General features: G+C 38.4%; 1 protein-coding gene across 4 annotated transcripts in view; it reads right to left on the reverse strand.

Annotated features, from left to right (window-relative positions):
- The window catches only part of PPFIBP1 (PPFIA binding protein 1), a 76,349-nt gene that overhangs the window by 43,984 nt on the left and 7,572 nt on the right, over window positions 1-24,793 (reverse strand). The window contains exons 3-9 of one of the 4 annotated variants that reach the window (XM_021711854.1): window positions 11,017-11,103; window positions 9,305-9,418; window positions 8,259-8,390; window positions 4,622-4,714; window positions 4,205-4,297; window positions 2,708-2,822; window positions 933-965 (exon numbers count right to left, since the gene is read on the reverse strand). In XM_021711854.1, the coding sequence (XP_021567529.1) occupies window positions 933-965; window positions 2,708-2,822; window positions 4,205-4,297; window positions 4,622-4,714; window positions 8,259-8,390; window positions 9,305-9,418; window positions 11,017-11,103 (667 nt within the window). The remainder of the gene's footprint in view (window positions 1-932; window positions 966-2,707; window positions 2,823-4,204; window positions 4,298-4,621; window positions 4,715-8,258; window positions 8,391-9,304; window positions 9,419-11,016; window positions 11,104-24,793) is intronic. The other 3 variants (XM_021711865.1, XM_008057113.1, XM_008057116.1) reach the window with 3 other exon arrangements.

Genomic DNA, 24,793 nt, shown 5'->3' on the forward strand with positions numbered 1-24,793 from the left:
GACCACTGAAGATTTATCTTGATGCTGCATTGAGCAATCTGGGCTCCACTAATCAGCCTAGAAACCATCTCTGCTGTAACAAGGGGACATGTTCAAAGGCGCGTCCAATGCAGCTCTCAGACAAAAGACCTTCTGAAGTGGACTTCAAAACATTGAAAAGAGCCGGGCTTGGTGGTTCAACCTGTAATCCCATGCCTTTGGGAGGCTGAGGTGAGTGGATTGCCTAAGCCTGCGGGTTCGAGACCTGCCTGGGCAGCAAGACCTCATCTCTACAATAAATCAAAAAATCAGCCAGGCGTGGTAGTGCATGCCTGTAATTCCGGCTACTTGGAAGGCTGAGGTGGAAGGATCGCCGGAGCCCAGCAGGTCAAGGCTGCGGTGGCCGGGAGCGGCCACTGCACTCCAGTCTGGGCGACAGAGTGAGACTCCAACTCAAAAAAACCAAAAAAAACCCCAAAACATTGAAAAGGAAATTCCTTGGAAGTGGGCTTCAAAACATCGAAAGTAAATACCTTAAAGTAGGCTTTGAAATATTGAAAAGCAAAAGTAAAGTTCAAAATAATCTTCCAACTCTAGCAAACCTTTAAAATAGTGGATTTTCATAGGAATACAAAGGTTATTCCTCCCTTGACCCAGTGTCACCTAGACCACAGAGAAAATATTTTGTTATATCCACCGCTCTGTGTGCCCTGTTGTATCCTGTAGAGCAAAAGGCCTGAATCAGATAGCATCTGCAAAATGACCTTTTACCTCTTGTTTTTATTGTTTCTTTGTCCATCCTCTATTTTGTGTATTCTGAAGAAATGCGGAGCTTATTGATGAAGCAACTTTACATCTTTGGTGAGAGAAATATTTTAAAACACATGCAAAGAACAGTCCAAGTAGTACTTTTGGTGAATGTAAAGGCTAATGGAAATACACCAAAACCTTACTTTTTTCTTTGAGCTTCTTTTTAAAATTTTCATCTGTGCAGGAAAACCCAGCGAATTGGAATTAGCATACATTACAACAATAAGTAATATTTTCAAAGCACGATTACTTAGTTTCCTTTTACCTAAACTAAAGGAACTTGAACCCCATAAAAACTGAATATTAAGCACTGTTTTGTGGGCATAGGATTTGTAATATAATAATGCTCTGTGTGAAGTTAGAAAAAAAATGTAAGACTTAAATTCAAGTTACTACTTCTGTCATTCCATCTTCTGGATCCCTGATATTTCTGCATTAAGATTGAGTTTGTGGAGAACAAGTACTTTTTTACACCATATGTGATGAAAAACGAGTTAATGTTGCTTTGATTGTTTTTTTACATTTCCATCACAGTTTGATACCAGTCCTCCTGAATGTGACAAGTACACCACTCGTGTCACATTCAGCTCACCATTAAAGTTCAACAACACTGAGAGGGTCTATCTCCTGTTCGATGAGATAAGTCCACGGAGGATGCAGTTAGATACTATGCCAACATCAGGTTGACATGAGGTTTCTAAACATTTGCTCTCAATCCCTGTATTCCACCTGTTGGTGCAATGATAACTAGAAGCTCCCAGATTGGTTCCAGACCTTGGATCAGATTTTGGGTAGCATGACTCTAATGTATCTTCTAGTCCACAAGTCCTGTGATGCCCTTTTATTCTTAAAACCCTAAAAGCATGACCTGTTTCTAAATGTCACTTAACAACACACAACTCTACATATGCCAAAATACAGGGTGGGGACTGGGGGTACGGGGGAATCCATTTCCCTCAAGTTTGGTGAATTGAGTTTTCTGACGGATAGGGAATTGTGATACCTATAGGATTATAAAGCTGCGGCATCCCACAGTCAAGAAAGACTTTAGAGGTATGTAGCTCAAGTCCCTCACTGAACAGACAATGATGTGACTAATTTTCACACAATAAATAAAAGTGTACCAAAGCTACACTGAAATGTTCTATTTAGAATGAGTCAGAAGCTGCTTTGGTATCTCGTAGTGCCACAGTTATCATTTGTGATCATTAAGAAAGGCTAAATTTGACCTAGTGTTATCACATGTTATGAACATTATATTTCCATATATACTTTAAAAAAAAACATTTCATTGAAGCTATTTTCTATCATGTATAACCTACATTATTAGAAGTTATAGTCCATATAATGCTCAGAATAAACCTCCTTAGTTATGAAAAAAAAAACTTGGATAAATTCATACATTTTTCCACAAACAAAATTAGCCTACTTTTGCTTTCTAAAAGGTTGAGGGCCAGCTCATAGTACACAATTTTCACTAGTTTTCCGAAGATACAGAGTCATTCCTCTTTTCTTCATAAGGGCAGAAAAAGTTTCTAAGTCCTTTATCTTGTCTCAATTTCGGTTCTGAAAGTAATAATCTTGAACCACAGTGATGATTTTTTTAAAAATTATTTTGTCATTCCCTTCTACTGCATTTTGAACGAGTACATTCTTGTGATGAGAATTTAGTTATCCAAAATGAACACCCACTAAAGTACAGAATTGAATCGCCCTCCTCCAGCTGCTAAGGAGGAAGTTAAGGAATTCCCAGTCACAGTACAGAGTCTTGGAGAATTCCCTGAGGCCCTGGGCTTCACTGGTTTCCACTATTCTTTCTTTGATGCTAACATTAGACACTGAGTAACATCCATTTCTTTTATAGATTTTGGAGGATTTTAACAAAGTAAGATAACAAATGTTAAATATGTGTGCTTACCTTTATCAAGAATTTCAATCCCTTCTCCTTTCATCTTGCAAACCAGTTTTTCTTGTAGCCTTTTTACTTCAGATTCCTTCTCTTCCAGTTGCTCTTTTAAAGATGCAAGTTCCTCCTATAAATTATAAATTCACTTTTAAATAGTAGTTATGACTAAAAGAGAACATGCAGAGAGCATATTAGCTCTTTAAATCAATAGATAGATTTTACAAATATAACAAGAATCTACAAGAATTTAGACGCAAACATCAGAAATTAGACAGGGGCACTGAGAAGCAGGAAGCAAGATTATTGACAGAAGTCCAATCTATAGTAGTCATGGCATGATTATTTCAAGTTTCTTTGCGATCAAATTTAAAAGAATTTTCTTAAAGTGTAATAAGGGCTAGGATCGCCCTAAGGTCTAAATCTTGTGTTTCATTTTTAAAATGACCGAGTTAATCAAGAAGGATAATCAAATTAGATACTCAGTGTCATAAAAACAAATAAGATGCAAATTGGAAAATATTAGTGTGTCATTTACTCAGTATTTCAAAATGGCACTCATGCTTCCTGGACAAGCACCAAGCTTAATTAACAGGTCAGGTAGCAAGTGATGAACAACTTTAGCCAAATCACAGAACTAAACAATTCATTAAGACAAAATGACAGAATCACCTCCAACAAAAAGGAAGAAATAAAATTAGAAAACAGATATTTAAGCCTTCTTTTTACTTTTTGACTATGCAATTATAAAGATTTCAAATCCTTTGCTCTATTTACGAATGTTCTTATTTTCAGTTTCATTTTAGTAGAGAATCAGCTTTAGCAAACTTAAGTTTTGCTGGCTGTATTTAGCACAGGAAACAGAGCCATGCAATGCTAATTAGTATAAATTTATGTTCTCTATCACTTTTAATTTTCAGAATCTCTAAAGATATGTATTACATTTAGTATTATGAGACAATGTAGCTCTCCAATGAAGCTAAGAAGCTAGCCATATAGTTCTGGTTTATGAGGAGGAGGAGTGGACACCAAGTTCAAAAAATGTTCAATTGTACTGGCAAGAAATACTGCCCTGTTCTCACTGTACAGCACCTAGGCAGTCATTTCTACTCATAGCTAAGATGCAGTTAACTGTTGTACGTTTATCTTCAAGGAAGTTCCTAAGGAGGAAAGCTGTCTCCACCGTTGATACAAAACAGAACTCTTTCACAGATGAACTTTTACAATTATTTTACTATGCATGGGTCTCAGGTAGTGCAAGAGAGTTATCCTGAATTTATAAATGAATTGTTCATTTTATCTGCTTATTATTTTTTTACTAATTATTTCATAGGTTTCTGAAAACGTTAGAGAGCTCACACTGTCCCTTTAATCAGCTTTCAACAGATTTTTTCATGAACAGGTGACACACACACAAAATGAATGCACATGCCACTAAAACGTCATCACAGCAAAACGACACAAGCCAGAAAGCAACAGATCATGGGTCCCATTACCCAAAGTTTACTACACCTTCAGTGACTCCCATTTTTGTTCCATCCGCTGCTTTTCATACTGCATCTGACCCACCTTGATTTTCATGCTAGAAAGTTTGGCCATTAAAGACTGGTAGAGAGACAGAGGAGTGAAAGAAAACTACAGATAGAAAAAGACAAGCTAAATAACCAAGAAAACAGTATCCATTTATAAAGGAGGTTAGTTATAACTCAGAGAAATAGTAGGTTATAGTCTGATTAGTTAGGCCTTAAATTTTTATTCAGAACAGTGTGGTGTTTAAATTCAAGGTTTCCAGCTTGGGGAAAACTTCATTCACTTATAAAATACCTTCTTTAATATATACGAAGGAGAAAAATATTTATTTATATTATTGGTCAGAGATGAGAAGTAAAGCCATTTGTTTAAAAATTTTAACCAGTGAGATAAACTTACTTTGGTTGATTTAAGCTTTTTTTCATACTGAAGTCTCTCACTGTCCATTTCACTAACTTTTAACCTCAAATCACTGATCTCCTGAATCAATCCCTGTCCAAAAAAGAAACAAAGAAATGCATTAGAAAAATAACAGTTATCTAGACCAAAATAGTAGGATGGAAATGTTAATAGGTCAACAGCTCATAGGGTTGAAGTTGTGTGAATTAGATCAGATAAATGTATCTCCTTAAGAATCAAAGCATCTTTCCATTTAAAACATTGCTTTCAATTCCCTATGCCTCTGTCCTAAAGTGATGGGCTAATAAAAATAAATGGTGACTATAATTTTGATTAAGAAAGGTAGCTTGGCTGGGCTCAGAGGCTCAGCCTGTAATCCCAGCACTTTGGGATTGTCTGAGCCCGCAAGTTTGAGACCAGCCTGGGCAACTTGGCGAGATCTCGTCTCTACAATAAATAAACAAAGAAAAATTAGCCAGGCATGGTAGCATGCACCTGTAGCTCCAGCTACTTGGAAGGCTGAGGTAGAAGAATCGCCAGAGCCCAGCAGGTCGAAGCTGGGGTGGCTGTGAGTGTGCCACTGCACTCCAGCCTGGGTGACAGAGTGAGACTCTAACTTAAAAAGAAAGAAAGAAAGAAAGAAAGGTAGTTTGATATCTGACTTACTAGAATCTGCCAGATATTTCTACACTGTATGACTATATGAACTCCATCTTTTGAAATAAACTACATTCTTTAATAAAGCCATTTACCTTTACGGCCTTTTCAGTGATATATGGCTATATACAAAAATATTTTTTATAATTGCTTCCTTTTCTACAGAAATTCAGATTGCTCATTAACTCATTCTGGGAAAATGAAACGAAATTTAAATCCTTTAGACCAAAGATTCTCAGCTGGAAAGTAGATGAGGGTCCTACTGTAGTCTACACATATATTCACTATTATAATAAAATTTTAGACAATGAAAGAGAAAGCAATCCTAATGTTTTCATGACATAATACAATTTAACACCTTTTGATGCCACTTTAAAAAAAACTAATTTGCTTATAACATTTGTCTAAATAGCCTGAGAAATAGTAATATATTTTGTCCAAAGCCCAGAGAGTAAGAAAAGGAAATCAGAGTATTAAGAAAAACCAACTTCTCAAAAAGAGAAGCTTAAATACTCTGTGCAGATGATTTTTATTTTTTATAACAAGTCACAAAGATCCATCTAATGGTTACTATGTTTTTGCTCCTTTCTTTTTACAGGACATTTTTTCCTGGGCCACAAATTCAGATTACAGAATGGAATTATACAAGTATGCAAAAAACAAGTAGAACAGTGTTGTAAGAAATAACGTTTTGTAAACAGGAATTATTCTAAACTTCCAAGTGTAACAATTCAAGTTCACAAAGGCTAGAAAAATGGATGCTTCAATGAAATATATTTCTCAGTAAACTCCTAGGCGTTTAAATTGTGGTCTCCTGTTAAGATGGGACAAGTATTACCTACTATTATCATATAATTACTCATTAATAATCACACAAGTCTGGGAGCAGAGGCTCATGCCTGTAATCCCAACACTTTGGGAGGCTGAAGCGGAAGGACTGCTTGAGTTCAGGAGTTTGAGACCAGCCTGAGCAACATAGTACAATCCTGTCTCTACAAAAAATCCAAAAATTAATCAGGCATGGTGGTATGTGCCTTTAGTCCCAGCTACTTAGGAGGCTGAGGCAGAAGGATCGCCTGAGCCCTGGAGGTTGAGGCTGTGGTGACCTGTGATCATGCCACTGCACTCCAGCCTGAGCAACAGAGTGAGACCCCAACTCAAAATAAATAAATAAATAAATAAAATAGAAACTAATCATATAATATATCAATAAGAGGAAACCTATTTTTTCCTTTTACAAATGAGGTCACGCCCTGTTTGACATTATTCGCCCTGTTTGATATTATCCAATGACATTTTATTTGTGATTCCTTAACAATTCAGAATTCAAGTTCTTACAGTTTCTTATACTCATTTAAAAGAATCATCTTTGATTATGAGTCCTTAGTATTCCTCCTTCATCAATCTTTTAATATTTTTTACCTTCTCATTGTTAAGAAATAGCTTTGAATTCCTAGCTGGTATTGTTGTATTTTACTCCTTCCTTTAGAAAAAGTGGCAATTTGCAAAGAAGAAACAATTAAGTAAAATAGATTTATACACCAGGTAATTTTTCTCTTTTAAAAAACCACCCAGTTATATTTTTGTGGTAATACTTTAAGTAAAATCTAAATTTCCAGCCTGAAAGAAGTTCTGTCTTCTTCACATGACAACACAAGCTGGACAATCTAGAAATAGCTCCTTAATGCTAAACTTTAAAAAAACAGAATAGAAATTATTTCAATTAATTTCTCATCAGAAGTTCAGTCCTTTAAAAAAGAAAATCCCAGTTACTTTTCCCTTTTTCCTTTCAGAGAACTCTTCAGGATTCCCACAGGAACTCAATCTCTGACATCTAAGCTCTTACCAGAAGAGGGCACTGTGGAATGGTGCTGACCCTCTCTTGTCAGCAATTCCTGGGCCAGTAGCTTGATCTTTGATAGAAATTTTAATTTTGAAAATAGCAATGGAGTAAACTTCATTATCTCCAGTCAGTAGAGACTTTCATTCAGTGGATAATATATGTAATACACCTGGCATTGTGATGTCATATAGCCAGCACGAAATATATGCTTGAAATGAAGACAGAGGGGGGAAAACTCATAAATCGTTTCCTTTCCTGTCTCTCTCTTGGTATCCGTTTTCTAATCCAATATGACATCTCTCCATATTCCAACCAAGGGAGCAAATAGGAACAAGGAGGGAAGATGGCCCTCAGAAAGAAGGAGTTTCTTTTTTCCTCTCTGACAGAAGGAATTTCCATGGCTCTCTCTCTCCCCACCAACAAAACAACAAACTAGAAGATTAACAATAAAATAGGAAGAATAAACAATAAAGCTTGTTAGCCACTAAAATAGGTGCTTCAAATTATAGAATCTACCTTGAATGTTTTAAAAGTATAGTGAATCTTATTTAAATGGAATGATTTATGTTTGGAATAGACCAATGTAGAAGGCCAAATTAAATGACCTCTAAAAAGTTCTGTAATTTCATGATTATATAATGTAAGCATGTTCTCTATACAGATTTTAAAAATCCAATTATAAAGTAAATAATCACTATGTCTAAATAATAGCTTCTAGTAAAACCAAGCATTTAAGCCCATTATTTACAAAATTAAGAAACTCATTATGGATAGATGGATAAATGTTTCAAATATCCTAAAGTCAAAAGTATTTCTAAAGGCTTAGAAAAGAATTAATATTTCATATCAAAAGTTTCAAAAATTGCCATTAGCATTTAGTGATAAAATGTTAACGTAATTAAAGTTTATTCTTAAAAAGAATCAGGATGAGGGCATATGGTACTTATCTGCCTTCCCTGCACACCTCCAAGGAATTTCTATTTTCCCTAGAAATGTGTATTGTGAGAGACAGGGAAGGAAAGAGAGAAAAAAAGAGAAACAGAAAAAGAGTGAGAGAGAGACCAAGACAAGGACAGCGAGGAACAGAGAGACAGAGACAAGAAGAGAGATAGGAAAATGAGAGATGGTGTTACTTACCTCTGTGTCTCTGAACCTATCTTCATAATCCAATCTGTCCTTCTCTACAGCCGTCAGTTTTAACTTCAAGTTGGATATTTCAGCCATCAGATCCAACTTCTGAGTTTCTAAGGATGTCCTACTCAGAAGCTCCTACCAGAATTTAAAAGATACATTCAAAAACTGTTTTATGATGAAAAGTCACATGTGAATTTATCTCATTTATGATTGCAAAGCAGCAGATATCAAGTGAAGGATGCAGTAAAGAATAATTACTAAGTATAGACACTTTGAAAAAAATTGTTTACTTTAGATGCCCTCCTTGGAGCACAAATAAAGACATTCATTTGTTGGGGGAGACATTTATCATATAGATACATGCACACACATAAACCTTACATATTCTTAACTGAGATAACATTGATGATGATATTATGTTTGCTATGTGTCAGGTACTCTTGTGAAATATATTGAGCGTTTCAATCCTCATAACGATTTTATGAAGTAGATACTCTTAATTATTATACTTATTCCAAAGATGAGGAAGCTGAGGAACAGAGAGGTTAAGAACTTGTCAAAAGTTATACAGCAAGGAAATGGCAGAACAGGAATTCAAACCTAAGCAGTTTTGCTCCAATGTGTACTCTATCCACATTTATGAGCATCGTGTGTGTATGAACATTATGAGATTTTTCCCCAATAACAAAGGTCATATATAGCGCTTATCTTATTTCTTAATAAAAAATATCAGCCCCTCACTGAGTTTTAGGAAACCATTGGAAAGCAAAAAAAAGAAAATTAAAATAACCTGCAATTCTATTAATAGTTTATTCCAGATTCTAATGACATAAACACTTAACATTGTGTGTGTGTGTGTGTGTGTGTGTGTGTGTGTGTGTGTGTGTGTGTGTGTGTCTGTCTTGGGACCTTGCTACTCTAGATCTGTGCTTAAGATATGCCTGTCTATGGGAATCACAAAATTTACCATGGTATCATACAACACAGAAATGCAGCAACTCAAATCATTCAGCAGGAAAATCTACCTTGGTGCTGACTGCTGCACATACCTGTTGCAGCATCTCTTCTGTGGCATTCAACTTCTCTCTGTGTTCTTCAAGACAAAACTCCAAGTCGCGAATCTTTTCACCCTGAGCCTCCACCTGGTCTGTTAACACACTTACCTGTATTTAGAGCAAATGAGTTAGAAAAAATCTGGGTCCCAATGCATGCTCTATTTCTTTAAATGGAATAAAAACTGAAATGATCCCACCACTCATATGGTTGCAAAAAAAAAAAAAAACAACAACCCTGAGAATTAACAAGAAGACATCGAACCTTCAAATTCATATTTATATATATATTAGTTGCTGATCTAAGATAGCCTATACAATTTGGAGAAAGTTAGTGTTGATTAAGGATGTGCAATACTGTATAGGTTAAACCATTTCAACCGTTTATGAGAGAGGCCATGCACACAAATTATCTTTTTTTGAGGTGGGGGGAATAGTGTTAGAAGAGAGGAAATAAAGTTAATTTTTGAAGCTGAAATTATTAAGGACTGTTCAAATTTGTTCCTTCAAGAAGAATAAGGAAAAAAACTCAGAAAATTCAAATTCCATGAGATCTTCATAGATTACACTGATCACAGATGTGTCCAAAACCTGTGGGGGACTCAACATACTCAAAGTTCCATGAGGAGCTGTTGAGTTAGTCTTTCAATCTCAGTGCCTATTGAAAATCTCTGAGTTTTTTTAGGTCAGGCGCAATGGCTCATGTCTATAATCCCAACACTTTGGGAGGCTGAGGTGCGAGGACTGCTTGAGCCCAAAAGCTCAAGACCAGCCTGGGTAACATAGCGAGATCTCATCCTTACAAAAAAAAAACCTAGCCAGGCATGGTGGCACGTGACTGTAGTCCCAGCTACTAGGGAGGCTGAGGCGGAAGGATAACCTGAGCCCGGGAGGTCAAGGCTGCAGTGAGCCAGGATCGTGCCACTGCATTCCACCCTGGGCAACAGTGTGACCAGAGTGTGATCTCAATTCAAAAAAAAAGAAAAATCTCTGAGTTTTTCCTCAGTAATCACCAGCCTAGTAAACATACTTCAATTCATTTAGTTCAAAATACAAAAGGAAAAAATGGTTGTCAAGCATTCAAAACATTATGAAGCAGCAAATTCAAATTTAGCCTACAAACAAGACTCCACCCACTGTTATATTTTTTCTGGTCCATGGTATCATGTCAAAAACTGAAAAATTAATTCTATCTATTCAGATTCAGAAATACATACTTACATATATTCAGACTTTTACATATATTCATCTAACTGAATTTTTGGTATATATTAAAATATATTTTAAAAATCAGATCAAGCCAGGCATGGTGGTGTGTGCCTGTAGTCCCAGCTAATTGGGAGGCAGAGGCAGGAAGATTGTTTAAGCCGAGGAGTTTGAGAACAGCCTGGGCAACATAGCAAGACCTGTCTCAAAAAAAAAAAATCAGATCAGATTAGATGAGAGATGACATCAGATTGATGACATTGTGCCTGTATTCAGACTGGCCCTGGAAGAGCTGAGACTGATTAAGAGCAACTCCTTGTAGACTGTGTGTATATACCCTTGTTTCGCCCCAGTCCTCATCACTCCCTACTGTATACAGATGACCTACCACATTTATTTCTATTAGAAGTCTGGTTGCTGTAAGCAATCTGAATTTGCCGTTCCAATTTAAAACACTCTGTAAGTTCATCATGAGGAAAGAGCAACATTTAAACATCGCTTGCCTGAAGTACGAGGGATTCTTTATCATTTTCTAAACGTGCTAGCCTTTCTTGATACATATCTCCGTTCCCAGGTAGGTGTCCATTTGTCTGAAAAAGAAAAAAACATGGGTAGGGCTGATCCTCTTTAAGACTCATGCATTGTGGGTAGACAAAAACCACATGTTTTTAATCCAAGGAGACTGAATTAAATTCAGCACAACTGTCAGTGCCAAATGGAAAAAATGAGAATGCAATTTGATTCATTTACCTCAAACAGGTAAGCCAGGCACGTCAAGCATTTAGGCATGTTTTCACCAAACTAAATCATTTCTTATCCCAAGGAGAAAACAAGGGCCCAAAAGGAACAGTGGTTACTGATATTATTCACTGACAGCATACACACCCCCAGAGCAGGCACAGCTTTGTGAGTGTGTGGTGGGGCACCCCAAGCTTTTTCTCTTCCTCCCAAAAGCTCAACCACTTTATCTGCAATGACCGCCCTTGGTGGTGGTGTCTTAAGTTCACTAACCTCCTGGGAGTTTGCTTGCTGGTATGATGTTACATTCAGTCACTGGCCAGAGTTTATAAATTGTCATGTAACCTCCCCAGCATCTGGCAGTGTTCTGCATATACCGGGGCTCACTCTTTTTTCCATTCCCTTCTGCCTACTTTTTTTTTTTTTTGAGTTGGAGTCTCACTCTGTCGCCCAGACTGGAGTGCAGTGGCCGCTCCCGACCACAGCAGCCTCGACCTGCTGGGCTCCAGCGATCCTTCCGCCTCAGCCTTCCAAGGAGCTGGAACTACAGGTGTGCGCTACCACACCCGGCTAATTTTTGATTTACTGTAGAGATGAGGTCTTGTCAAGGTGCCCAGGCGGGTCTCGAACCCACGGTCTCAGGCAATCCACTCACCTCAGCCTCCCAAAGTGCTGGGATTACAGGCTGAGCCACCGAGCCCGGCTTGCCTACTTTTTAAAAAATATCAGACTTGGGTATATTTACACACAGTATAAATGCCCAAGGAACTATGGATTGGGAAACAATGTAGATTTTTTTTCTCAGTTGTCTTATATGCAAGTCATGAAAGAAACACATGAAAAAGCTCACAAAGAACAGAAAACATAAAAAAAGTCATTATGAAAACTATGGAGTAGGGTATGTGATACCTCTCATTATCTCATTTAAATAGTTCACAACCATAAAATACATCATCTCAATAGAATTCCCGGATTCTTCATTCAAATATAATAGAAAGAAAAACCACTTGAAATCCAAAATGGCTAGATGGGTTCAATTGAAAAGGCAAGTAACACCTTCAGAAAAAAATACAAACTGCACATCTTTCCTTCCTAGGGCACATCTGATGTGACATCTATTATTTTTCTAGAACTAACTGATACTATTGTTTTACTTTTCCAGTGGCTGCAGTTTCCAAAATCAATTCTGGGAATAACAAAAGTCACTTGTTGGGAAGGAAAAGAAAAACAAAACACAACTTTAGTGAAAAAAAAAATTTCAGGATGTTTCTTCTAAAATCTTAAGTGTACTGGATACATTTTCCAACAGGCCACAAAAGAATCAGACGCTAATTTAGTAAGTATCCAATGTGTACTTAGAGTGGATAAAAATGTTTAACATCAGCTGCTTCACCACACACCTGCACAATTGCCACAGCAAAATTCTGTTCATGCTGTTAACCGAAGTGCCCAGAATTAAATTACAAGCATTACGAAGAGTATGATGGAGTGGCCTGGACAACTTTCATCCCTGGGGACTACCACGAAAACGAAATGCACATAACTTCTCAAGGAGGTTTTTTGGAAAACAGCCAGGATGCAAAATGCATGTTCTCAATCTAAGAAAGTGCCAAGACAGGCCCTCACAGCTTTAAATTCCTCATTTGGATTATGAACATGAATAGACATCTGTTTTGAAAATCTCACACAAGCAGTGCTTTAGAAACAGTTACATGGCATTAGGTAGAAAGAAATCAGCTTTCTGTTCAGTGAGCACAAGAAGTAAAACTATCTTTCTTTGATTAAGAGGACATCACAGCAAAATGAGCAGTGTTTCCTCCTAAGCTACTGCATATAATATGGAAACGAGATATTCTGAAACCAGTTTTCCCAAATAAAAACAGATACTGAAAATCAACTCAAAATCGGCAAACCATGTTTCTCATTAAGTATTGTTTTCTTAAAATTATGATTATTTTTTGGGGAGAGTTGAGGTTTCACTGTGTTGTCTAGGCTGGTCTCAACGTCCTGGACTCAAGCAATCCTCTGAGGTCTCCCAAAGTGCTAGGATTACAGGCAGGAGCCACCATGCCTGGTCTTTGTATTGTATTGATATGAACAAGCACTCACAGTTCTCAAGGGTAGTTTAGTATTTTTTGTTAATGTTAAAAGTCACTATAGGAACATAAGCAAAAATTAAGAGCCATTAGTACTATATGCTTGTGTTAACTGACTCAAATAGGTAAAGGTCTATTCTATCCACATGTGTTTGTTTATGATACTGTCAATTTGGTACCTTTGCATTCAGAATGTGGGAGGTGGATTCATTAGGTAAATGCTCATCGCCTCTATTCTTCCTCTCACTCCCATGCTCTACCTACCAGAATACTCATAACCTCCCCATACATAGCATACTGTCTCATACTCTCACAAGGTTAGAGTTGGCCACGTACACATCCCTCTCTTCTAACAGACTGCAATCTTTATGAGATTTGTCTTTGCATCACACATACATGGGTGCTGACTAAATGTTGAATGAAGAAACAATGATAGGCGTTCAATTAACATTGGTTGAATAAAAGATGAATGCATGTTTGATTTTAACCTCTTGACTAGACTTTTATTCATGTTTCCTCCACAATCTGGTTCGCACTCTGTGGCTGACCTCTAGGCCCTTCTCCTCAAGACTGCACACTGTTTTCCCACCATGTTTAGGAGGTGATCTCAGAGCCTTTGCAATGACCCTTACACACTTTCTTCTTCAGTGCACAATATTATACATTGCCTCTTATATCCTTCATTTCTTCTTTCCTGCCAGTCTTGGGAGAAACTAGTCAATTCCTTTCTAAAAGCTCAGCATTCCACCTCTACTTTAGAACCTTGATATTTTGTTTCCCTGGAACACTATAATTATTGCCTCTATTTATCATTCTCAATTCCTTTCTGTTAATGAGCATTCTTCCAACTCCAACATCATCTTCTCCTTTCCAACATCTACCCCAAGGCATTGTGCCCACCACTATACTCACCTCCCCCTCCTCTCTCTCATATATAGATCCATCTTTTATAACCAGTTCCCACTTCCTCCTCCTCTTCCTCCTATCGTGCCAGTCTCTTCTCCTCCTTTACTGGTTTCCCTTCTGTGTTTTGTCTGGGACTTCACAGTTTAGTGTTTTATCGTATATTCTGTCTTAGATAATTGACTTGTAATTTAATGAGTTGGTCATTTATTCTTAATAGTTTCAAGTATAAACTCTTTTTTTTTTTTTTGAGTTGGAGTCTCACTCTGTGGCCAGACTGGAGTGCAGTGGCCACTCCTGGCCACTGCAGCCTCGACCTGCTGGGCTCCAGCGATCCTTCCACCTCAGCCTTCCGAGTAGCCGGAATTACAGGCACGCGCTACCACGCCTGGCTGATTTTTTGATTTATTGTAGAGATGAGGTTTCGCCAAGTTGCCCAGGTGGGTCTCGAAGCCTCAGGCTCAGGCAATTCACTCACCTCGGCTTCCCAAAGCACAGTATTACAGGCCGAGTCACCGAGCCCGGCCAAGTATAAACTCTTATTCTTCCTAAGAGTCTCGAGTATAGACTATGTTGAGTCAACTTGACTTCCAAAGCATAGAAGACCAGCCTAAATTACTTTATGCAAAATAATTTATTTTGCCTTCAAAATAACCCTTGCTACTTGAATTCATGATATAACCCTTTATCGACCACATGCAATCCAGTTAAAAGTTTAAGTCAAAATTGGAACCAACTCAGGGATTTCAACAGTACAGTATCCAACTAACAGTGTATGTGAGGGTCAGGCTGGGATATCCAGCTCAACTGTAAACTTGATACTTTGATTTAATTAAGGAACTTACAGTGTTCACCAAGTTTTCCTGATCTAGCAGGGAGAAAAACATCTAAAAACACTATTCTTCATAGAATTATAGAAACCTAGAGTTAGCCAGGAACCTCATTTAGGAATATGAACTGTCTGAATTCACACAGCAGGTGCTCCACATAATATCAGAGCATTATTAATCTTCCCCTTCACCATCCAAGTGAAATTTCTTTTTATATCAATTTATTTTTTCATATTATAAACACATAATCAAGCATAAAGACGTAATAAATGTTAACACCTTGCTTTTATACTTGTGTTTAAATTTTTTCTACAGAAAATGTCGAATATATGTAAAATTAGAGAAACTAGCATGATGAAGCCCCATGTATTCATGACTCAGTTTCAATAAGTATTAATTCATGGTCGGTAGGTGTCTTTTCCCACTATTTTTACTTACAGCATCATGCTGTGTCTTCCTTTGATTTTCTGGATTCTACTGGCTTGCATTAGTCTACAGTTGTCCTCCCTGGGTCCCCCACTTTCGTTTTGCTTTGTTTTTCTTTCCTGAGCTTTTGTTCTGTCTAAATCAAAAATCAACATACACGCAGTGACTTGCCACAACTATACTTATCTGTTTTATAACACAGAAACTCATTTTGAATGTCATTCAAAATGACTCATTCCTAAACCAGATGGTAAGTGGCTAAATTAAAATGGGGACAAGAAAATCAGTCCCATCTTATAAGGACAATACGTTAAGAAATAGTTGAACTTGTATTATTACATATATACAAATACATACACACTCCGGCCATTCTATTTATTCTTAAAACTAATTTTATAAACTATCACACAGTATCGATTTCTTAATTCCATTTGTAAAAATTCAGTATCAAGAAAGGAAAAGTAAGGTTTAGTACAAAATCTCCTTTAATTAAAAGTTATCTCTAGCTACCAAAAGAAATACTGACTACAAGGGCATTTTATGTCCCCATCAGTATTATGTTCCTGCCACTGCATGCACACATTTCCTGCATGCCTGCTCTCCACTAGACACTGTACTAGGAGGGGAGATTGAGATAAGACTTGAATCCTTCAGCCATGAATAGCACAGTCATAATGCATTTGGATCCAAACCACAATAGGGCATCTCACACTGTTACTGTCCAAAGATTCAAAGAATATCATACCAATGACACTGAAAATCAAGCTACCAGGCAGATGCAGTACTCTGTTCCCTTGTCCTCTCACCCAGATGTGATGGAAAAAAGGCAGGTTCTTCTGCAGTAAGGAGTAAGGGACATATCGTCACATGTGTAGAATACAATATCATCCTATTCACAGGCGTTTGCTAAAGTCCCCTGTGTTATAACAGGACAGAGAAAAAAGGTCCCAGCACCCCTAGAAGCCCCGACTCCTACCCTAGTACAGCAGCATATTCATTCATTCACCCATGATTCATTCATTTATTCAGTATTTGTTGAAAGTCAGTTATTTGTGACAGGATGCAGAGATCTAGCAAAATAATCTCTCTTTTATAGCAGGAAGGGTAACATGGGATTTTTTTAAAAAACGTCCCTATTGTTCTTGTCACTTATTCCTTTTAAACTCACTTTCCTAATGGAACAGAGAAATCTCTTTCCATTCAACCCTAGCAAATACCAGTAGCCTGGGATTCCATTAATAGTACATCTTTCACCTCTCTCAACTGAGAATTCTGCTGACTTGGCCAATTTGCTTGTCTGTCTATGGATACCTTTCATGGGAGTTTACCAGAAGCCCAAGGGGGAAACTGCCTTAATTTTAGCCCAGATGTCTCAGTGAGACACTACATAACTCAGAGCATTGTGAATACATCTTAAGATGTAGCTTGTTTGCCAAGGTCTGAAAAAACATTCCCTGGAGGCGCGCATGAAAAGCAAGTTTGGTCAGAGAGCAGCAGGGATCAGAGGGTGGTGGGACAGGCCTGGACTGTGTGGCCAGAAGGCAGGGACTTGGGGAGGACAGCCAGCGGCCCTGAGGAGAGCATGTCTTGAGGCTGAACTCTGCAAATTACGAGCATTTCTATTTTTAATAGGAACTTTAAAAAACACACATAAAATTAACATAATCTAATTTCTTAAATGTAGAAATAAGATGGAAAGGTATCATGATGATTTCATAGGTCAGAAGCCAGCCAAAAATGCTCATTTCCCTATTCATATTCTCCTTACCTCATTGGTTATGATGCTTGACTTAAAGTTATTACCATTAGTATTTTCACTTACTTTGTTGAAAACTGCATTTTTGTAATCTCTGTTGACTTTGAAATGGCCTCATAAATAAAACTGCCAAATAATCAGACATTTTGGGAACTTCTCTATCTGATCCCCCACTGGTGTGAGTCAAGGCCATGATCCTCAGTTTTGTCTACTGGAAAGAACATTATAAGAATGTTCTAGGGCAACTCATCAAGTTTAGACCTACAGTAAACAAAAACTACTTTCTTGGCTCAAACAAGCAGACACATATTTCTAGTTGGCCTCTTAAATCTGGAGCTTGAAAAGCATGTAATTCTCCATTATTAATATATTTGTGTGAACACATCATAACATTTCACAATCAAAACAGAGAATTCTGCCTCAGTCATTAAACAAATGTCATACTGTGTGTGTGTACAGATATATTTTATAATATATACATATACTAACCACAGGAAACAAACTTCTGAGTCATAAAAGAAATTGGCTCATTTCTAGAAGCCTACAGCTATTGCTACTATTTAAAAATGTATTATTATAGATTTAATATCCCTTCACTGTAACAGGCTACTAGTGTTATGATATACTTTTCTCTCATTCAGCTTCTGAGTATATGAAACAAACAGGCAGTAGCAATTAGCAGTGAAGAAATCACCTACATGTTACAGGGGATCTCCCTGGTCCAGGCAAAATAATCATTAGAACTACAAATGCCCAGCTGTGCCAATGAAAAGATAAGTATCTGTCTTAAAGTATGTGGACTCTCAAGTTAGCCATCATTAAACACGAATGAAACCTTAATTATGTATCTGGTATTATTAATGACTTTTTCTAAAATATTGCAGAAGCTTGTTCTCTGAGAAATGTCTGTGCTCTTGTCACAAGAAGTGAACTATGGATGAGTGACTCGTAACCTAACTCCCCTTGTAACCGGACTCAATTCTTCTTCCCTCTTGCAAAAGGACTCTATTAAACATTTTCCCTCTATGAACTGCCAGGTGTATTGATGTTCATGGAATCCTCACAGTTCCGAGTGGCAGAAACCATCAACCCCACTTGACGGATGAGGAAACTGAGCCACAGAACTTAAGAAATTTCCCAAGGTGGTACAAGCTTCTAAGAGTTAGAGCCAACATTAATATTCAGGTCTGCTATCTCCAGAGCCTAGATAACTGCCTTCTTTATCATTTGCTGCCTTTTTACATTAGAACCTCTTTTATGTGTCAGTGAGCAGTTTCCCCACGTACGATATGAAGGGGAACATGCTAGTATTCTAGCAAGTTCAATTCTAAGATGCCATCAATGTTTTTATTTTTAATTGTGGTAAAATATACCTGTAAAATCTACATCTTAACCTTTTTTAAGTGTACAGTCAGTGGTATTATGTACATTCACATCGTTTTGCAATCATCACCATCATCTATCTAATAAAATAGGAACTCTTTTCATCTTGCAAAACTGAAATTCTGTACCCATTAAGTATTATCTTCCCATTCCCCCTTCCCTTCAGCCCCTGGCCATCACCAATCTACTGTTTCTAGAAATTTGACTGTTTTAAGTACCTTATGAATGAAAAAAGAAGGAAAGAAGGGGAGGAAGGGTGGGAGGGAGAGAGGGATGGGGGAGGGATAAATGGCTTGTTAGTCTGTGTTCTGGGTTGCTTTTTATCTTAATATTTGACATTTTATACTTAAGAATCTGCGAAATGACAAATACTTTATAGAATTTATGAAGTTTCTGTTTTCTTCTTAAAAATAACAAAAATAAAATACATTAGATACGGATCCAAAGAGATATGGGTGGCTCTTTTGTTTTTGTTTTTTGAGACAGGGTTTCACTCTTGCCAGGTTGAAGTGCAATGGTACAATCATGGCTCACTGCAGCCTTGACCGCCTGGGCTCAGGAAATCCTTCTGCCTCAGCTTTCTGAGTACCTGGGACTACATGCGCATGCCACTACGTCCTGATTTTTTTGTTTTTGTAGAGACGAGGACTAAAATGTATGTATACGACGTATCCTCATTTTAAGATCATAAAACACAACCCAACTTCTGAAATACTGAATGGGAAAAATATAATATTATCAGCAAATCACTAAATTAGAAGCATAAAGCACTCTACTCACTGGATTCTCAACGCTAGCTCAAGTCCTAAAAGTGAAGTCTACCATGGTAGGTGTACAGTGACTACTCATTTCACGTCTATGACTTCATTATTCCAAACCCCCAGTTCTGCTCTCCTTTTCTGGCTTTGGTTTGTCTTTTGCCATCTTTCTTCTTTTATACGTTCATTCTCTGTATGTTTGAGAAAATGTACTGGATTTGGAAGGTTTGGGGTCAAGATGAGTGAATACATACAAGTAAGTTAGACAGACATAAATAAATTTAACAGCAACACAGCCCTTATCTCTGTTGGCTGTGGAGGCTCATGCCTATAATACCAGCATTTTGGGAGGCTGAGGAGGGAGAATCGCTTGAGCCCAGGAGTTTGGGACAAGCCTGGGCAATGTAGTGAGTCCTCAGCTCTACAAAAATTACAAAAAAATCAGCAGGGCATGGTATGTGCATGTAGTTCCAGCTCCTCAGATGACTGAGGCAGAAGGATTTCCTGAACTCAGGTGGTCAAGGCTGCAGTGAGCCATGATTGTACCACTGCACTCCAGCCAGGGCAATAGAGTTGGACTCATCTCAAAAAACAAAAACAAAACAAAAAAACCCACCCTTATCTCTTTGGATCCATATCTAATTTATTTCATTTTTGTTATTTTTTAAGAAGAAAACAGAATTTTCATAAATTCTATAATTATTTGTCATGTTGTCATTATATAATGTATCTGTCATGTTTGAGAACCAGTGAAGAAGCCAGTGTGTCTGGAGTAGAGTCTGACGAAGGGAGAAGCATAATGAGAGATGAGGTCAGAAAGTCATGGGGAGCAAATCCTATCAGGCTCTGCAGCCCACGGTAAGCACGTTGGTTTTACTCTGAGTAAGATGTGATATCACTGGCAGTTTTGAAAAAGGAGTGAGTGTATGATCTAACTTATATTCACATATCACCATTGTCATCATTTCCAGAAATACTTTAACAGAACACATGTTAAAGTAAATATTTTGGACACATGTCAAAAATTCAACAAGAGGTACCCTTAAGCTACTACTGCCTTTGGCAACCTCTGGATGTAGGCTAGGAATAGGTTCTTCCAACTGTAGTAAATTACTTTCTTCCTATGTGCTAAGTGGTCAGAAAAACATGGAGGAAGAAGGAATAAGATAGGACATAGAAATAAGATAAGAAATACACTAGAAAACAGATCATTTTAGAGCATGATGCAATCTCTAAAGAAATCAGCAAGCCTGGACCCTTAAATCTGGTGGAGAGACTTGCAAAGCAAATGTAAAGTATAATAGTAAGCTATTATGTGTGATAAAAAGTAAAGCATCTTCAATTGTCAAGTTTGTGTAGCTGCAGCCCCACAAAAGGATGGGTCATACCACTTGCACTTGGAAATGGAGAGGAGTTGGGTAGGAATGTGAGAACATTCAGCACAGGACTGGTTGGGCGCACCAGCATTTGCAGCCCATCACATGAATTAAAGTTCCCAAAGCAAGCAGCTTTCATTTCCACCACAGATCCAAAAACCCATCTTGGTTCCTTTATACAGTGTTCATTAGCTTTTAAGACAAACACAATGAACTCAAGTGTATGAATGCATCTTACTGGAAAAAAAAGAGTATCATTTAAACACTGACAAAATATGAGCTTTTCTGTCTTATCCGTTGAATCTATTGTGACATTCTTTGGATTTTGTTGCTCATCGCGACTTTAATTTGGTTGTTCATCATGGTTTTAATGACCACGGTATTTTCCATTGTGTTCAGAGAAAGGGCAACCCTGAAATGTCATTAATTTCTAAGAAAGATGCCTAGAAAAGTCCTCGTTGTTCCGTGACTAAGAACGCCATTAAAAACCCAACTCCACAACTTAACTGGAGAAATGGAATTGAAATGATTGTCACAAACCGCTAGGTGGCACTTCATGTCCAACACTGCTAGGCAGGCACAAACCTCTGCTGCTTTTTAAAATGTCTATTCGTTACACTTTCCATTTAGAATTGCCACCGAGTCCTTTATAGTGAATTTCTCAACATTCCTGAGAAAGCATCTGTCATGTGCAAGGTCCTCTCTCTTACAGGTCTATTTATTGTAAGCCTTAGTAGATCATTCAGGCACAAAGTAAAAGCCATTTCTATGGGCAGAATCAGGTGACCTGTTGGTCCTTATAAAGTGAACGACAGCACTTTTTAAAGTTAGGCTCTCCCAGGGAAGAGGGCGGCCAAGCCAGACAGACTATGCGAGTCCTGGTGTGAGTGTATGGAAAAGTGTGTGTGTGTGCTGGTGAATGAGTGGGCGTGTGAGTGGCTGACTGAGTGAGGGCTAGGCAGTTAGCAGCCGGCTTGCCGCAGCGGCTCAACTTGGATCCTAGCAATTCCTGGGGTGCAGAAGCAGAGTGCCATTTTTTAAAATCAACAAAATCCTTCCTGGGAAGAAAATGCTGGGAGAGACTGACTAAGTAGGGGCTCACGAGCAGGGCCCTCCTGGTGCAGCAGCTGGGGCTGCAGCTTCTCTGCTTGGCCCCTGATGCTTCCCAGGTCACAGAAACTGAGCGCCATTTTTTAAAAAATGGACAAAAGTTTTCCTGTTAAGAAGCGGGCTGCAGAGAGAGCCCAGGGGCAAAGTCCCACGGGCAAGGTCGAGAGAGCTACCACACCACCATCTTGAAGTCAGGGCAGGAAAGTGTTCCAACTTGCTCACTATGGAGCAACAGACCCAATCTCTGTAACTGGGAACTACTCGGGGTTGATCATGACCCAGAGGGAATATCCTGAAAGCACAAACTTCAGAGGCACCTGGCAAGGGCTGAGTCCCAGGCGCCCCACCCCCTACCCTGATCCAGCGGCAGGACAAAGGGTGTGGCCAGAAAAGGATGAGGAAGAACTCCAAAGAGATCAGTGGTGAGTCCAGGGCTGACCACCTATCCTCTGACACAAACCCCCTCCTTCCCAGCAATCCTCTGAATGTCAGACCCATACAACTGTGGCAGAACTGAGAGGGAGAACCCAGGCGGAGTCTGGAAATCAGTCACAATAGAGAACTCCATTCCAGGATAGGTCTGACTGTGACACCCTCCCACCCCTACCCCCAACTTCATACCTGGGGAAGAGACAATCCCACACCTCCCCACCAGGAGATCTCCCTGACCATAGGAGAGTGGGAGGGGAGGGCTGCAGCCCCACCCACCCCCACTGCCTCTCCTTCTTCCCTGCTCCAGACACTGAGGAGAGAATGAAAGAGGTGGAAGCTCTGCAGGATATAGCAGAGGAGAGTAGAGGAACAATTACAGAGCCTGCCACAAGAGGGTAGGGTTTTTTAAAAAAAATTTTTAAAACAATTTTTAAAAAATGTTTTGCTTGTTAATTCAGCTATTTTTAAAATATTTTTCCTTTGTGCAGGAATGTGTATGCGAGGGTTTGATCTGCATCCCCACCTTTTTTTTTCTTGTCTTTTTTTTTCTTCTTTTGTTTGTTTTCTGTTTATGTGTATATGTGAATGATTGAGTGTTCATCTTTCAGGGTTTTTTTGTTGTTGGTGGTTTGTTTTTGTTCTTTTGTTCTTCTCTTTTTTTATTTTTTAGTTTAAGGTGTGTCAATATATGTGTGAGGGTTCAGTCTGAATTCTTTTGTTTTGTTTTTGTTTTTCCAATCTTTCTCTTTTTCTTCTCCATTCATCTTGTGCTAGACGTGTGTGTGTGTTTAGTTTTGTTGGTTTTTTGTTGCTGTTGCTCATTCTGCTTTCTTTGTTGTTATTACAGTTTGTTTTGGGGTGTGTGTGTATGTCTGTGTGTGTGTGTTCAAATGGTTTTTTGCTTTGATTTCTGCTTTCATTGTCATGTTCTTTTTCTTCTTTTTATTTCTTGTCCATTTTATTTCATTCTATTTTTCATTGTGCTCTTCATTGCTGTCATTGTATTTTGGACTCAGGGGGTACACACACGTACCCACTGCACTGCCATATAGAGTGGCAGTGGGAAGTAGGTCTCAGAGAACACATACCCACAATCAGTGAACACTGTAATTTGCAAGTAGTTTCTGAATCCTAGCTCCCCATTCTCCACCTTATTCAACTCTCCAAACTACAAGAGTCAGAAAACCATCCCATCCACAGTCCTGTTTCAAAATAGAAAATATTCAGAGCCTGGATCAGGGAAGAATAAAGGGCTGAGAAAATATCAGAAGGGAAAGCCTCTCCCACAGACAACAGAAAAGCAAGAGATCTGTCACAAATGAGGAAAAACCAAAGGAAGATCACAAATAATTTCAAGTGTAACAAAGAGAAATCTCCTCAAAAATCAGACCTCAGAGCCTAGACAATGGAGGTCACCAACGATGCCCCAGAATACAACAAGGATCAGGGAATGGATGGAAACAGTGAATAAAACTCAAGAAAGACAAGATGCAACACAGAAAGAACTTGTAATAGATTTTGGCAGTAAAAAATTTTATCCAGGAAATTAACAAGATGACAAGCATGGAGAGCAGAATTAATCTAGCCAAAGAAATAATCTTAGAACTTGAAAACCAGAACATGGAATTAACCCGATTTATAAAAAACATAGAAAGAAAACTCAGAAAGAAAGAACAAAGCCTACGAGAGGTGTGTGATTATATTAAGAGGCCCAACCTATGCCTGATTGGTATCCCAGAAGAAGGGAAATGGAGAACACCTTGGAGCAAGCATTCCAAGAGGTAATCCAATAAAACTTTCCCCGTGTCACCAGAGAGGTGACCAGCCAAGCACAAGAGATACAGAGAAGCCCCACAGGACATCAAATGAGAATACCAGCCCCTAGACACATAGTAATTCACCTACACAAAGTAAGCACAAAAGAAAAAATCCTAAAGGCAGCAAGAGAGAACAGTCAGACTATCTACCAGGGAAAACCAATCAGAATAGCAGCAGACCTATTGGCAGAAACTACAAGCAAGATGAGACTGGAGTCCAATATTCAAAGTCCTTAAAGATAAACAATTTCAACCAAGAATTTCCTACCCAGTCAAGCATAGTTTCATCAGTGATGGAGAATTAAAATTCTTCCCAGACATCCAATCCCTAAGAGATTATGTAGTTTCCAGACCAGCTATACAGGAGACACTTAAAAAGGTATTAAGCACAGAAGAAAGAAAGAAAGAAAAAAAAAAGAATGACCACACACTTTCCAAGGGAATAACAGAGCACAGAATCAGCAGAAAATACAGCGCAACAACAAACTTGAAAACACATACATACATCAAATCCAAAGCCAAAAGGAAACAAGCAAAGAGAAAACTTTAAGCCAGGCTCGGTGGCTCAGCCTGTAATCCCGCGCCTTTGGGAAGCTGAGGTGTGTGGATTGCCTGAGCCCGTGGGTTCGAGACCCGCCTGGGCAGCGAGACCTCA

This window comes from Carlito syrichta, unplaced genomic scaffold (assembly GCF_000164805.1).
Source record: "Carlito syrichta isolate Samal-C Ts95f unplaced genomic scaffold, Tarsius_syrichta-2.0.1 Scaffold86271, whole genome shotgun sequence".
In the NCBI taxonomy this organism is placed as follows: Eukaryota; Metazoa; Chordata; class Mammalia; order Primates; family Tarsiidae; genus Carlito; species Carlito syrichta.